Source organism: Tenrec ecaudatus, chromosome 5 (assembly GCF_050624435.1).
Source record: "Tenrec ecaudatus isolate mTenEca1 chromosome 5, mTenEca1.hap1, whole genome shotgun sequence".
NCBI lineage: Eukaryota > Metazoa > Chordata > Mammalia > Afrosoricida > Tenrecidae > Tenrec > Tenrec ecaudatus.
The window spans coordinates 19,788,373-19,805,435 of NC_134534.1; the positions used below are offsets into that span (position 1 = coordinate 19,788,373).

General features: G+C 46.9%; 1 protein-coding gene across 1 annotated transcript in view; it reads right to left on the minus strand.

The window, feature by feature from the left end:
• The window catches only part of MAL2 (mal, T cell differentiation protein 2), a 36,400-nt gene extending 19,773 nt beyond the window's left edge, over positions 1 to 16,627 (minus strand). The window contains exon 1 of the mRNA XM_075549336.1: positions 16,429 to 16,627. Coding sequence (XP_075405451.1) covers positions 16,429 to 16,560 — 132 coding nt within the window. The 5' untranslated portion in view covers positions 16,561 to 16,627. The remainder of the gene's footprint in view (positions 1 to 16,428) is intronic.
• Between the last annotated feature and the right edge of the window lie 436 nt (positions 16,628 to 17,063).

Genomic DNA, 17,063 nt, shown 5'->3' on the forward strand with positions numbered 1-17,063 from the left:
AAAGAAGAAATAATGGGTACCAAACATGTCCCCAACCCAGTAAAACAATTCCCATAAGCTCTCAAAGGCTGGAAAAAATCCTCTCAGACCATCAGACCATCCAGGCAATGGTCCTACCCTCAGACCATCCAGGCAATGGTCCTACCCTCCAGATTCTCGGTGTAAGTCACGGTGTCTAGATTCTAGGTTGTCGGTTCTCAACCTGTGAGTCGCGACCCCATTGGGAGGTCGAACGACCCTTTCACAGGGGTTGCCCGGTTTATAACAGTAGCAAAATTATAGTTATGAAGCAGCAAGGAAAATAACTTTATGGTTGGGGGGGGGGTCACCACAACATGAGGAACTACATTAAAGGGTTATGGCATCAGGAAGTTTGAGAACCATTGTTCTGGGTGAACATTGTTTAGCTCTGGGCTTTTAGCCCTCCCTCCTGTGCCCACTGGGGCAGAAAATCTGCCCCCTCAGTTTTGGAGAGCCATTGTTTCCATGTCCATCTGAGTGGCAACCCCCAAATCAAGATGTTCTTCTGTCCCTTGGGCATGGAAGCCCTTCCCCCTCAGCTTGAAGCAGTGGCCCCACTCCCCAGGCACACCCTAAGGGCTGCTCCACACCCCAGGACGGAGTTGGGGACAGAGTAACCCTTTGAAACCCAGGAGGTATGGCTGCTACCCTGTGAGATGCAGGTGATGGTGGCCACACCGTTTGAGACTGAGAAGGTCCTGTTTCCTGTGCTTTAACCGCTGTGTTAGCACCGGCCTGCTCTAGAGATGGCCTTTCTCATTTCTTGGAAGACAACAAATGTAATTTCTTTGACGTGTTTCCTGCCTGCAGAATTCACGGAAGGACGATAAATGCTGTTCCTTTCCTTATTCAATTTCTGCAGCTCCCTTTGGGTTAAGCTGATGGGTTTTCTGTTGTGGTCGTTGATTAGCTCTATCAGTCACAGGCTGGGTCTCTTTAACACAATGCTGTCAAGTCCCCTCCTGGCTGAAAAGCTTGGGATGCATGCCCTTACAACAAATATTTCCAAATCCTTAACGTTTTGTTTTTATTTTGCACGGTTCCTTTTTAAGTCCGTGTCATTCCTCATGTGCTTTACTCTAAGTGGCAAAGAAAAACCATGCGGCACTTTAATATCTTGCTTAGAAGTTTCCACAACCAAAATGATCACTTACAAGTACTAGCTTCCATCCAACACTGGACTATGATTCAGACAAATTCTTTGCCATGGCATAAAAAACATCACCTTTCCTTCACTGTCCAATCACATGGTAAATTTTTCTTCTAAAGCCTCTCCAGACGCACATTTAATGCCCAATTTCTAGCAACATTCTGTGGTTGGCCTCATCTGTATTCTCCAAGATGACACAGATGGTCAATGGAGCTCACTTCCTGCAGAGCCCATCACAATGGCCTTTCATGTCCATGAATCTATCAACAGTCTCTGGAAGGCGGTCTGGGTTTTTACTACTGTTGCTGACAGTGCCATAGAGTTGATTCCTGCACATAGTGACCCATTCACAAAAGAACGAAACATTGCCCAGTGCTGCGCCCTCCTCAAAATGGTTCTCACATTTGAGCCCCTGGTTGCAGCCACTATGTGATTCTGTCGTATTGAGGGCCTTCTTCTTGTTCACAATGCCACTATTTTATCAAACATGATGTCTTTTTCCAGGGACGACTCTCTCCTGATATGTTTGTCATATTGTGGCAGTCCGTGTGTCTTATCAGCAGGTACTTAAAGAACCTTCCAGCTCCTACTCATCATGCAATTGAGAAACCACTTCTACATTTACAAGAGCACCTCCACTTCTTGGCACTAACTTCTGTCGTAGTAGGTTATCTGAGTGTGCTGTATCAGAAATACCATACGTGGAGGGCTTCTGCACACAGATATGTGTCTTCTCCCAGCTTAGGAGGCTGCAAGTCTGACATCATAGCGCCAGCTCACGGGAAGGCTTTCCTTCGCTGTTTTTTCTGGAGGAAGGTCTTGTCTCCTCTGAGCGTCTGCTCCTGAGGGACTACCATGGGACTTGGCACTCTCCTCCCTCATCTCTGCTTCTCACGTATATTTAATCGGATAGCTTGAGGGTCGCCTCAAGATGCATCTTACACTAACCCTACCTCATTCATACAACTAAGATGATTCCTTCACAAATGGGATTATGGCCATAGGCATAAAGTTTACTAGGATTTACAATATACTTTTTTGGGGGAGGGAGACACAAATCAATTCGTATTGTAGTTCATCCAAGATATTATGTCACCCAAAAGTCTCTCCTGAGTTCCACCAAGCTCAGTTGCACTTCCCTCTTCTGGGAAATCCACCTGTTGTGAATGTGCTACACTGAAGAGACACATCAGGATTCGATCCCCACAGCTTTCAGTCCATCTACACCCATAGGTGCCCCAACTTATTTGGCCTACTACCCGCTTAACAGAAACAACATTACTCAGTGCCTCCCTGGCAACTGAAAACATGTATAGCCCACAATCCAGGATAAAGTGTAGGTATCTGCTCCTACAGTCCTCCTGGATCCTACCATTCCTCCAGGAGTCCTGGGGGTGCTAACACACTGGGCTGCTAACTGCAAGGCCAGCAGTGGGAAACTACCACCTGCTCTGAGCTTGCTACTCCCATGAAGAGTTACAGTCTTGCAAACCCACAGGAACATCCCTACCCTGTCCAATGGGGTCACGATGAGTTGGCATTGGCGGCCTGATGGCAGTGGGTTGGGTTTGGTCGATCAGTCCACAGTATGACACCCAGGGGGTGGTCTCCACCATTTTGGGAAACACTGAACTGCCCCTCGGGTACCTAAAGATGTAAATCTTTTCCAAGAAGACTGCCACTCACACCCTTCTCCCAGAGTATAGCTAGTGGGTGCCAACCAGTCGTCAGCAGCGTAGTGCATTGGCCACTGCATAGCTAGGCTTCTTTGTTGCATTGTAGGCTAAATAAGAACTATATGCACCTGTTCTCACTTACTGACACATTCTTGAAGCAATGGATCTCCCTCATGCCTGGGGACTGCCTGTCCATCTATGTAGTAACTTTTTCCTCATGACCAGTTAGGTACCTGTCTCATTTTAGCAACACAAAAATATCAGGTTATACATGTACAACAAAAACACCTACAGGTAAGTGGTAATGTCACTTTCTTTTGTGCAGAAAAGTGGTTTAGGGGGTATGCTAGAAATATATTTTACACGGAGCAAGCTTTCAAGTATTTGCTTACTGAACAAATAAACCCCATGTGCCCACCGGGGTCTTCTTTGAAGTCAGGGCTGTCAGCATGCGCCACCCCCCCCCGCCCCGCCCGCTTTTTAAAGGCAACCATCTGTATCTTGGTTTGAAGTATCTGATTAGCAGCTGAATTCAACAACTCACTAAATGTAAAAATCACAAGGTTTAATAACCTTCTATGTAAAAAAAGTGCTGTCATCATTCATCACTACCTGGAAGGAGCCTTTTTGCAGTCATCCTGCATTTTCACTTGACTAGCCTTAAACTCGCCGTTACAATGGTGTAGCTCAAGTTCCAGCTTCAAATAAAACTGAAGAGTTGAGCCACAAAGTTCCAGGAAACGAGTCTATGTGACAAATATTAACACATTTTCAATCTTTTAGCCACTACCTTATCAAGGACTGTGCATTACATAAGCTTGTTCCTAGTAAAAGGTTCTCTAACACCTTTCATGCTGTTTACCTTAACAAATATTTGAAGGTGATAAGATTGCCTCCAATAAAAGAATCCATCTTTTAAAATAATTCCACAACCTCTTCTTCCTGATAATTTCCTTCCTTTACTTTCCTCCTCTACGTTGTTGTTAGGTGCCATTGAGCTGGTTCCGACCCAAAACAGCCTTATGGCACAACAGAACAAAACACTGCCTGGCACTGTAGATCTTGCATTAAGTCAACATAACAAAGCATATACATCACTATTCAGACTCCATAATCTAACAATCATTTACCGAGAGGGTATGTGCAGATAGGTTACTCTTGGTTGCTATCGAGTGGCTTCTGACTCATGGGTCTAAACGGCAATAAAGACCAACAGGCCACTGTTTAGAAGCATGGAGATGCACAACCACAGAATTTAAAGTTTGTGATGAATTAGCTCCTCTAAATAATTTAACATTATGTGGAACACACCCGGGCAGGACCTCAAGTGGGTCAGTCCTGTGTCTATTGAAGGTACTGTAGGAAAATACATAAGCCGGGGTGGGGGGTTGAGATGGGGAGACAGACACCACCATCAGGAGCACTGGAGCAAGGGGAAAGAGAACCCATTAAGTCTGATTCAAGCAGCAGATTGTGGTGGGTGCTATAAAAAGAGCTCAAAACAGTGTGTTCTGAGAGGCTGGGAGGGGGAGGGAGCGGATGATGTGGGGATGATGTGGGGACCCAGGAAGGTGTGCAGAGGCGGCAGGCTTTGAAGCAGGCTTTCAAGACCGACCAGGGCATTGGCTGCTATAAATGTGAAGCAGTTTGCATGAACTGTTCTGGTGGTACTCAAAATTACAGCCCTTCCAAACACCTCAAAGGCTTAGAACAGAAACCAAGTGATACGTGAATAAAAGAACCGATTGACCTTCCTGTCTGTGGTAGGTGCATGGACAGGATCAGGGGACGGATAAGGGACCTAAGTCCATCCTCTCTCTTTCTCACATAGACACCACATTTCTAACTCAGAGATGCTTCATGAAACCTAGATTGGAGTCCTGCTCATCAGAGCTCCTTTGGTAGAGGAGAGCACACCCAGCCCACGTGGCCAATCCACCTTCCTTGTTACAAGAGCGCCGTGCTGGGGGCATGGGGGGGGCACAGAGGTCATGGGGGTCTCCTGCAGTTACTCCTTCCTTCCTTCATGGTTTCCTTTCACCAAAAGCTACGTATTCCTGTGAGCACCCCAACCTGGTTCCAACTTGCAATCCTGAGCATGACTGATAAACAGCATATTCACCTCATCTGATCCTGGGTTTCAAGGCCAATTATCATAGATTAGTGGTAGAATACTTGACTTCTGAGACCTGGCTTTGACTCGACCAATTTTCCCACTCCCCACCCCCGCAGAAGCACAGCCACTGCCATCTGTCACTGGAGCTCTGCATGTTCCTATGATGCAGAATATGTTTCGCTGAGAGCTTCCAGAATAAGATAGACTAGAAAGAAAGACCTGAAGGTCTACTTCTAAAAACCGAGCAATCAAAGTCCTGAAGATCACAAGTCCAACCTCATTAGGCAAGAGGTTGTGCTGAGTTGGGGGCTGACTCTGGGCTGGCTGGCTAAAAGGAACACGCATTTGAATGGTTGCTAAGCTCCCAGTACATAGTAGACATGGCAGCGACCACGCTCCCTGCTTAGGAAGCATGTCTATGACTACTCTGTTTTTCAGAGGTAAAAAGCAGAGAAGAAAAATGGTGAAACTACTTCAAAACCCAAGAGTTTCAAGAGCACCATAGCAACCGAGGAGAAGGGAGGGATGCCCACTGCCGCCATGCTCTTCTCATGGGGCTCTGAGGCAGCCTTTGACCTCCTGGGCGTCAGTCACCACCTCCTGTGACTCTTTGGTGTACTCATATCTGGCAGTGATGTGCCAAACCACAAAACGCACCTGATTTGGACATTTATTCCAAGAATGAAGACAGGGCTCTTGACTTTCCAGCTCAAGCTCTAAGTTAAAAAAAAAATGACCTTACCTTATCTCCAGGTAATGTAAAGGTGAAAATCTCTGCGAACTTGCTACCAATTTCCCTGGAATTTGGTTCTTTATCCCTTATCATCTGAGTCCAGCGTTCAGTGTACCCGGCACAGCTCACAAGTACTCAAATATGTTCTATGTTCTGAGCTGCAGTTATTAAATTACGCTACATTCCCAACACAATGGATCTCCTTGATGGTTTGATATATATCTACTATGCCTATTTAGTTTGGCCTGTGATAGCCAGATGGGTGACCTGGCTGATTCTCTCAGCATAAGAGAAACAAGGGAGTGTTCATTGACAAATCCTATATTGAATTTATTAAACCTACATTGAGGTTAAAGCATGATTTTACCATAGGTTGTGGACTGCTGAAAACAGAGCCTCGTAAGAAAATATGGCATTGAGCAAGGAGAAACTCTTGCAATCCGGGCACACTCAACTTGCCTCCTATTTGGGTTGCCCTCTGACATTCCCAGAGGATTTATTTTGCCCAACCCCCCCCTTTCTTCTCTAATGTCACTTATGTCGATTTAGAGATGTCTTTCAATATCTTAGAAAACAATCTGCCAACCACCATCTTAGTATATCTTTCTGGTGGCTCTAAGCAAACGGAATGATTCTTAGTCTGACCTCTCTGCAGTTAATGTTTGGAACAAGAAGAGGATAAACGACACGTGAATCTGAAGGTCTAAAAGACAGACGAGGCTTGGAGATGAGTACCGCCTTACTGTACTCATTTACTCATCACTCAAAACCAAACTCACTGCCATCACATCGATTCTGTCTCATAGCGACCCTATAAACCGAGCAGAACTTCCCTGGTGGGGTTACAAGACTGGAACTGTTTATGGAATCAGACAGTGGTTTGGAGCAGGGACGCTCTGGTTGGCAGCTCAGTGCACAGACTACATCACCAGGACGCCTCGTAATTATTGTCACCTTGATACTTCATCACTATCGTTCCCATTTTACCAGCTAGTTCTCATTTAGAGCCATTATAAGCCGCCTTACAGTACACTAAACCAAACCCACTGCCACCAAATTGAGTCTGACTCACAGTGTTAGGGAAACTACAAATCTTTATGGGAGTAGAGGCACGCATCTTTCTTACTCAGAATGGCTGGTGGGTTTGAACTGCTAATCTTTAGGTGAGCAGCCCAATGTTCACCCAATGGTCCCACTAGAGCTCCTTCTATAGTACATACCTAATATATATATATTAGACCTGGGCTTTGAATCTGACAAACAGGATTATTTTCTTAACATTATACACTATTCAGCATCTTTCATATTTTTGTGTTTATTTTAGAGCAGGACTGTTCATCTTTTTCCATGAATTGGCTTAGGGGCAAAGGTCGGGGCAGCGTTTGAGTGCTTGAAACCGTGTCATATTGGGTAGATAAAGACATGTGAATTTTTTGAGGGCAGGGTCCCAGCTTTCAACAGAATCTCAAAGATATTTGTGGTCTTCCAAAAATTCAGAACAGCTACCTAACCCAACCTCTCCTCATTTAAAGGATCCCTATTCATTGGCTACCTACATAGGAAATAACACAGTTACTAAAGTGTGTACTATGTTCAGACCACTTGTCATTTAGTGAACAATGAACTTCCTACAATTAATGCCACTTTATATACACTTCGTATTCGTGTGTGTGTGTGTGTGTGTGTGTGTGTGTAACTTTAATAAGAACACTTTGGTCAAGAGATAGAGTATCAAGACTGGTAGATACATTGACAGGGCAGTCCATGCACAGTGTCACTGTATCCCAGTGGTACTAATGCTCGGTGTGCTAGTCCGGTTTGACTAGAGAAACAAATCCAGAGACACTCATATGTGTGTAAGAGAGAGCTTTATATATAAGATCAATTGTGTATTGAGAAAACATGCCAGCCCCGCCCAGATCAAGTCCGTAAGTCCTATATTAGCCCACATGTCCAATACTAGTCCATAAGTTCTTCAGACTCATGCGGCACATGCAATGATGGTGAATGCAGGAAGATCACAGGCCAGTGGGTGAAAAGCCTTGTGGATCCAGTGGCAGCATCTCAAGCTGTTGCGGTCTTCACATGGCTCCTCCAACTCTCCGAGTGTCTCAACAGCAGGAAAGGGAAGGCAGAGATAGAGTGGGTCTGGCCTCCCGGGAACTATTTATCTCCATTGTGCTTCCAAATGAGGTCATCGAGCTGCGACCTGATTAACAGGCTAAACTCCACCTCTTCACTCTTAATACCCTCAAGTTGGCAGGAGATTATGTAACTACCATACTCTGAAATGCCCCTTTTCTACCACCTTCTCTGCCTTTTGGCCTCTTTCCCTTTTCCTGCACATCCATAACTAATCACACCTGTGTGTGCTTCCATCCACTTATGGTAACAGCAGTTTCTGCTGAGCAACTACATTCTAGTCGCCTTTTCCAGAAGGTCTTCCCTGGAGAGATGTCACTTTTGCGGTTTGCTTGTTACCACTTTCTGTGTCTGCCATGTACTTGCAAGGATGGAGTGAAATCCTGGGTTCAGGTACCTGTTTCCTCCACAGGATTGGGAGGTCTGAGTTAGCAACTTTACATATTTCTGTATGCTCAAAACCTTGAGCTCTTTCTTCAGAAAGTGTTCAAACGCATCATCTTTGTAATGAATGGAAATTAACTAGTACATATCATGATAGCTAGTTCTAGAAGAAAACAGATGTCCAGTTTGAGATGCTGGAGACACACTATTCCTTTCCTGGTCCTGTGTGTGTGTGTGTGTGTGTGTGTGTGTGTGTGTGTGTGTGTTTTCACAGGCATGAACACTAATGAACAGGAACCTATTTTCAAATGATTACTGGAAAATCTTCAGAGCTTAAGGTAGAAAGTTATGTAGAAGCTACTCCCTCTGGCCTGTCTAACCCCAGTTGCTCCATTTTCAGTCTTGGGGAGCAGCTTGACTAGACTGTAGCAATGACCATTCATATCTTTGACCAGGGAAGTGCTGGCCTCATAACTGCCTTCCACCTACCCCAATGGGCCTGCTCACCATCCTGTCTTCCATCCCAACCATCCCTAGATTAATTCTGGAACAAATTTTTGAAGTGAAGACACAGGACAGCAGAGTTTACTTGAGGAAGCAAAGTGAAGTAACATATACAGAAGAGCTTATCTACAAAAAATAGGTTTTGCCTTTTGTCTTCCTTTGGAATGCTTTAAAAGTATGTTTGAGGATGATCCTTTCTGCTCCCAACTTCCATTTAAATTACTTAAATTTTATTAAAAAGGAGAAATGGATCCTCATTCATTTTTCTTCTGATTTTTAAACAAATCTCAACTTTTAAATTTCACTTTTCAAGTTCAGCCCCACGGGCTCAGACATGAGAACAGTTGTGAGGGTGGCGAGGCCCCAGCATGCTTCCTTCTAGAGCACGCGGGGCTGTTAGGGGTGGGGACCACCCACCCGGCACCTGGTAATGGTTAGTGTTTATGTAGGCTAGTGCCTTGGCACAGGCCCTGTCTGGCACATCATGGTTTCTTTTTAAAGTTAAGAATGCCACAAAGGGTGACAATGGAGGGGCATGTCCTGTGACATGGGGGACCCATGAAGTTCCGGTCACTGGAACCCTCAAGCATCACTTGTGAGCATTTAAGATGGATAGCCAATCTGGAAGAAAAACTAGGCAGTTCCTCAAGAAGTCACACACAGGATAATTATTTGTTAAGTGCCATCAAGTCAACTGAGAGTGACACTTTTACAACAGGAGGGGGATATGCCTGGCCTGTGCCAGCCTCACAGCAATGCACTGTCAGTGCATTTTTGTAGTCACCGGGTCAATCCATCTTGTTGAAGGTCTGCCTCGACTTGATTTTTGGCTGACCTTGTCCCTCTTGATAACATGTCCAAAGTGCTTGCAATGAAGTCTTACCATTTTCACTCCTACAGGACATTCTGGCTGTACTTCTGCCAAGACAGAGTGTCCATTGCTCTGCAAAGCCGTGATATAGACAATGTCTTCACCAGCATCGTAACGGAAACATACTGATCTGTCTCAGGCCTCTTCACTGTCCAGTCTTTGTAGGAATAGGAGGTGACTGAAGACACCCTAAAAGGTGCACCTTGGTCCTTAAGTGCAATTTTTGTTTTTTAACATCTTAAAGAGCTCTTTGCAGCAGATCTGCCCGACACAATAGTCACTTGATTTGACTGCTGCTTCCCTGGTGTAGCTGCGGATCCAAGTAAAATGAAATCCTTGACAACTTCAATCTTTTCTCCGTTTAGCATGATGGCGACTATTGGTCCAGTTGAGGATTTTTGTTTTATGCTTGAAGTGTAATCCAACCTGAAGGCTGCCATTTAGATCTTCATGAGCAGGTGCCTCGAGTCCTCTTTCATCAAGCCAGGTTGTGTCATTTGTACATCACAGATAATTCATGTGTCTTCCTCCAATCCTGGCACGGTGTTCTGCATATAGTCCAGCTTTTTGTGCCAGCCCAGCTCCCTGAAATATTTGCTCAGCATGCAGACTGAATAAGCACTGGAAAAGGACACCCCCTGGATGCACACATTTCCCGATATTAAACTATGCAGTATCTCTTTGATCTGTTTCAATGTCCGCCCCTTGTACTGCACAAGCATGGTGGAGAGTTTAAAATCGCCATTCTTTGCACTGCTATCTATAATCCACTATGATTCACACACTTACGTGATTTTTCAGAGTCCATAAAACACAAACAGACACATTTTTCTGAGAGTCTTTGTTTTTTAGACAAGCTCCATCTGACACCAAAGATATCCCTGGTTCTATATCCTTTTCTGTATCTGGCTTGATGTAGCAATTCTACTCCTCGGTGTACATCCAAGGGCACTGGGAGCATTTGTTCAAACAAACACTTGCAACATTATCCATGATTGTCATATTGTAATATCAACCCAATATCTGTTATTGGATGATAAGACCAAGTATAGGAATCAACTTAATGGCAATGAGCTTTTAATTTGTTTGACACTTTGTTTGTTTTTTTGTTGTCGTCTACAATGGGATAGCATGCAACCATAAAAAGTAATGAAATATATTACAACACGTTATAATTATAATACACAAGAACTTTCAGATAGTATGTAAAGTGAAAGAAGGCAGATACAGTTACATTACACATGGCTGTAACAAAGGTTACAATCCTATGATCCCATTTACATCAAATGTGCAGAATAAGTCAACAGAGTCAGAGAGTTGATTCCGAGTTGCCAGGGGCGGATCAAGGAGAGAATAGGATGTAACCATTTAAGGAGTAAGAAGAGCCTTTGCAGGGAAATGAAAATGTTCTGGTGTAAGACAAAACTGGTTGTACATGTGAATATATTAAAAGCAACTGAGTTGTATCGCTTAAAATATTTGTAATGGCAAAAATTATATAAATGTTAACCTTTCCTTTTGAGAAGCTAAAGAAATTTATGGCAGGCTGTCAATACCGGAAGAACAATCAGGACATCCAAAAAAGTTGGACAGCCCTTAGGAGGTGCCCAAGCCTTCAAAGCTGCCCACTCCCTCCTACAGCTAGTCTCTCCAGGGAAATAGCACACATCAGTTCAACTGTCAGGAGCCCTGGTGGTACAGTGGTTGCATATTGGGCTGCTGACCACAAGGTCAGCAGTTCGAACCCCCACACCCCCCGCCCGACTTCGCTGGAGAAAGATGAGTATTGTAACTCCCCAAAAGAGTTATCGTCTCAGAAACTGACAGAGGCAGTTCTACCCTGTCAGGCCCTGTGGTGTCATTATGAGTCAGGACTGACTCCATAGCAATGAGTTAGTGAGTAGTCCAATTGCCCAGGAGAACAATCACATGGTATTTGTTAGGTATAGTCTATGCATGATATTGGTTATGCCAACATGGCTTCTGTCTGCTTTCATCCCACAATGCTTTCTGTTCAGCCATATCAACTCAGATGCACCATGACCACAGAAAGTACAGTCTTCCTCACTCCCCAGAACAAATCTCCTTTCCTTAACCTTTGCATTTGGAGCTCAAGGTCAATGCTCTAGCAACTTGGTTTAGAGTTTTCTTGTTTCGATTCTAAATATTTCTTACAGGGCTGCCAACCATGGCAAAAGACTGCTGAAAGCCATCTTTGACCAGGGCATGGGGTTCTCTAGGAAGTTTTAAAGGCTCTTTTCAAGAGGATGGAGATTTTTAACCCAAAGGCAGAGAACAAATCTTACTTCTTAGTATAAACTACCTTTAACAAGATAAACATGCCTGTAGTTAAAGACTTTCTTCACTGAAAACACATAATATCCCTCGGGACCACCATCTGCTTTGAGAGGGAGAAGAATTCTGTGCATCTGAACATTTATGTTAGCTAAGTAGAAAATAACCTGAATTCCCTCACAGAGATTTATGCAATGGATGGTTTAACGGGATATTATTGATTTCATTTCTTGAGATGGGCTGTGTAATATATAAATGTTTCCTTGAAAATCAAACGAACACAAATCCCCCCAGATTCCTTATCCCTCGGATCGCTTTAAACAAGAGGAGGAAAAGTGAAATTGAAATGGACTTGGAGTCTTTAGTGACAAGTAGGTCCATCTCAAAAGAAAAAAGAAAAGATTTATCTCAATGGCTGCACCCTCCCCTCAAAGCCTCTCTCCCAGCATCCTCCTTTCATTAACCTTCCTTGTCCCAGCATAATTCCTGTGGATTACATTTTTAGATTTTGGTATAGTCTACTTTCATTTTGGAGCATATCAAACTTTATGTACTTGACTGATGCTATGGATTAAATTTAGTTCCCCCCAATAGGTGTTGGAGTCCTAACCCTTACACCCGCAGATGTACTAGAGCCCCCAGAGAAATCCCTGAAAGGAGGAGTTCCTGTGAAGGTTATATCATTATAGGGTGGGTTCTAAACCTAATCACTTCTGAACTGTGAAAACTGTAAATCTGTTCTTCCTTTTTTCTCCCGCCACTTTCCTGTCATGTCAAACCACTGACAACTGCGTGCTGACTTCCATCATGCTCTTTCTTGTGTCTGGGGTTTGCGAATGCCTCTTCTCTACTTTCCTGCCTGAACTCCTCAAGAGTAACAACTCAACTGAAATATCACCCCTCCATGGAAGCAATCTGTCCTGGTCTACCCAGTATCCCGATGCAGTCTCCCCGGCTCTCCTACAGTACTTTTCCTAAACCTATATTAGCACTTGCAATACAAATATTGCAATTCTTTTCTTCCCTTTCTGCCCTGGCATGCATTCATTTGAAGTGAAGTAGCTGTGCTACCCAGCATACCCCGAGCATGGACGAAAAGGCCTAATGGCTGGTTGTTGAGTGAATGCGAAGGCCTGTGGGAACCAAACAGTGTGGTTGGAAGCATGCGAATATCACCCATGGGAAGCAATGGGAATGACCTTGTCAAGGGCAGCACAGTTTCCTGAGCTCTGAAAGCATGAGGCACACTAGAGTCCATCATGGTCCTTTATTCTTTTCTCTGCTTAATACTGCAATGGCTGATCTTCCTTTGGGGTTTTAGAAGATGAGCCCATAGAGGGCAGAGGCCCTCTTGTTCTCAGCCACACGCCCAGTGTCCTTTTCTTATAACTCCACTTCTTCTCACTTTTGTCCTCCACTGAAAACCACACTCAGCTATCAATCGGTGATAATGAAACACGGCTGCTTTTTTCTGGAAGCACCCACGACTCCCTCCATGGTACTTCAAGATCCACCTGCCTGGAAGATGCTTTAACTGTCCCATGCTTAGCACTTTCTCCCCTGAATAGCAGCTCTTGTCACATCCATCCATTCCTCAGATTATGTGTTCCTTCAGAAAGGACTCCCAGAGAGGTGACCCCTTGAGCAATGAGAGGACTGTACCTCCCCTGTAACCTATACAGGGTCAGCAATTTCTGCAGAGAGGTCCAGGGAAACCAACTTTAAAGAATTCAGAAGACCAGAGGGAACATGACAGAGTCAAGACCATAGCGGTTTCCAAAAAGAGAGCTTCCTTAGCTCCCATCTGTGCATCTACTTCAGGTGGGCAATCTCCTCTTGCGGATCCTCTCTCGAAACATACAATCCACTATTGTCAAGCCTTTGGGAAGGGTGAGAAATCGGCTCCACGCCTTCTTGTCTCTCCAAGGCCACTAGCTTTGTTGGAATTCTTTGTACCATTTTTTTGGGGGGTGTGTGTGGGAGGAGGTAGATATTCAAATAGAAAACAAATTTGCCCATAAATGTGAAAAGCTATCTGAAATGGCCATGGGATGCCGAGCTGCTGAACCTCGAGAAGAGCCCTGGACACGTTTCTAGAGCCCTGGAGGCGGAGAAGGTAAAGGAAATGAAAAGGTAAAGGAGAAGGTAAAGGAAATGAAGGTGGAGAAGGTAAAGGAAAGGTAAAGCTATGAACATGGATGAGATCATTCTGTGAGCCTAGCGTCCCTCCTGGGATGGGGAGTGAAAGGCAGTCTAAGCACGTGGGAGTTAAGTCTTCACCTTAGTGAGCAGAGTTATCTTCTTACAGAGCCTGGATGAAGGGCTGGCTCCGTCAGAGGCATCCATCCACAGCTGTGAATTAGAACCTCCAGGGAAGCCTTTTATAAAAAAAGCAACGCTGACTCTGGGTACATCCCCAGAGAGTCTGAATTAATTAGTCTGGAGCTGGTAATAGATTCTTACAAGCCGCTCAAGGGATTAGGTATGGGGCAGTTGAGAATCAACCCTTAGGCTAGATCACACAGAGAGACTGCATCCAGGGGAAGGAAAATCAAACAAGTCACCTTCCATCTTTTTCCCCTCAGAATTAGGCAGTGTTCCCCAAAGGGTGACATGGCCCCAGGTGGTTCTTGATGGGATGGCACATGGGTCAACCTCCTTCATTTACATATCTACATCTAGATGAAGCTATGGAGAAGTAGATGCAATCTAGATAGATCGCTATAGGTGAACGCACAGGTAAACCTGTATTAGAAAACACAAACAGCATATCTGAGAGTGGAAGTATATGAATGCCTGGAATGGGGGTCAGGTGGCCACTACAGTCTGTTCAAACACGATGTAAATTGTAGCACAGGTGGAATGTGGACAAGGCGGACACTTAGGAGAGAAGTATGAAGGCCACCAGTCTGGCGAACCCGCAGCTCCGACACTTTAACATCTTTCACCACACTGCTGTGTCCTTAACTTGGCTCCCTGCCACAGAGCAGGGCTGCTCAATGCTGTTTTCCCTACTCTTCTCCCGTGGCCGGCGGAGCCTGTCCTCAGAAACATTTAGAGGCTACCATCCCAAACTTGCTCAACCACTGGGGTTCTGGTGAAATTATAGCTCACGGTGCTCCATTTGCAACCGAATGAAGCAGAACTTCCAGGGGAAGGGACCCAGAGATCTGTAGTCTCCAACAAATTCCCTGTTGATTCCAATGATGGGCCACGTTTGGGAACCTGGGATGTTCATGATTTGGGCTGGGCCTGGAAGCAGCCTCAGTCAGGATCTGATTACTGATGTGGTAGCCTGTGACTTGGGTGTATCTCTCTTTCCAGATTCCAATCAGGCCTAAACTCAACTCCGGGTGCCTTGTCCATCTTAGCATAATAGGGCAGGAAACCAATGCTCACGAGGTGTTCTGGGCCCACAGGACAAAAGTGAAACCAAAGCACCCAAATCCAGGTTACACAAACTCAAAGGAGGGGGTGAGTGGAGAGATGAAATCCCCAAACGGAGCAAACAAAACCAGCCTACAGGAAGGGCAGCCTCGCTAGCATTCCTCGCTTTATTTGCCATTCTCCAGGTGTGACGCAAGCTCAGTTGCCCAATTAATATGTGCACATGTCCTCCTTGTCCACAATAAGCGTCGAAAGCTTCCAAGTCAGATTAAAAAAAAAACATGCTCAAGAAGTTGGCACAGGAGGCCTGATGAGCCCACCTCTACCTGGGCGCAAGAGTGCTGGAGACATTTGGGGTTGCTTGTAAATTAGGAGAGGCGAAGGCGCAGCGCAATGACAGTGGCAAACTGGGAAGGCTGTGACAGCTACGTTTCCACCTCCCTCCACCATTCTCACGCCCACGTGGTTTGGAAACTGCCAAGGGCACCTTACACACCTTACCTGCCTCCCTGCCCTGCGTCCTGGACCCTGCTCCTCCCCCATTCTAAGGGGTACTAAATATAGCAAGAGAACGAAAAACCAACAACCCCACCCCCCAAAAAAAGGCATGCCCAGCTCTCCTTCTCTTCCTGGTGCCTCCAGCCCCCTCTGTCCAATCGTGGCGTCGCCACTCACCCAGTGACAGGCTACACCTTTCCACCCCCAACAAAATGGCAGGTTAGCAACAGGCGAGGCAGAGAGCGCCGGTTCTGAGTCTAGCCAAGCGCCGCCCCTGGCCAAGCCCCGGAGGGAGGGGGCATCACTGACGACTCCCCCAGTCCAAGCGTCCCCCGCCCCTAGGAGCCCCCAAGCCTCGCCCCGACCTGACCCCGCCCGCTCGCTCTCTCAGGGCCATTCTGTGCACTGGCGGGGGCGCAGGTGCTGGCGTAACAGGTGCCAGGCCAGAGGGCCCAGGTGGCTGCGCGGCCGCAGGCTCAGGCAGCGCGGATACCTGAGGACCCCGGGGAGGGGCCGCGGGGCAGGCCACCTGGAGGGGAGCGAAGCCGGGGGGAGGGGGGGAGGCGGTGGCAGGAGGAGGCAGCGGGGCCCGAGGATGCCCTGCCCTGCCCGCCCCGCCGGTGCGCCCCGCGCCCAGGCTGCCCCACTTACAATCTCCAGGCAGACGAAGGCGCCCGAGTAGGTCCACAGGATGTTCGGGCCGGCGGGCAGGGTGACCCGGGGCGCAGGGAAGGACACGGCGGGGTTCGGGGGCGGCGGGATGGGCGCTCCGCCGGCCGACATGCTGCCGCTACCACTGCTGCGTCTCCGCCGCCACCGCCTCCCGCCGCCCGGGCTCCCGCCGCCGCCGCCGCCGCCGCTCGGATCCGCGGGGTCCGGGCGCGGGAGGGGGCGTGGCCGCGCGAGCCTCCGCGGGCAGCGGCCCCGCCCCGTCACATGGGCGCAGGTGAGCGCGCCTCCGCAGGTCACGTGCACAGGTGCGGTGGCCGCCTGGCGCCGTCTTTTCCGCGGGGCGCGCCTAGCGCTCCCCTCCGCCGCCAGCACCCAGGGTTTCCAGGGGGCTGTGGGCGCCGCCGCCGCCTCCTCCGAACGGGCTTCCTTCTGTGCATCCCCCTGCTGCCACCTGTTCGGGTCCCGCTGGCCTCCATCCAACTTTACCAACTCCCTTTGCTTTCCTGAATTTAAGCTCAGGAGCAGGTGTGGGGCTGAGCCTGAGAAGTTAAACAGTCACCAGACACACCTAAAAGGAACAGTGGGTATGACTGAAGGCGAGCGAGGAGGTGGGG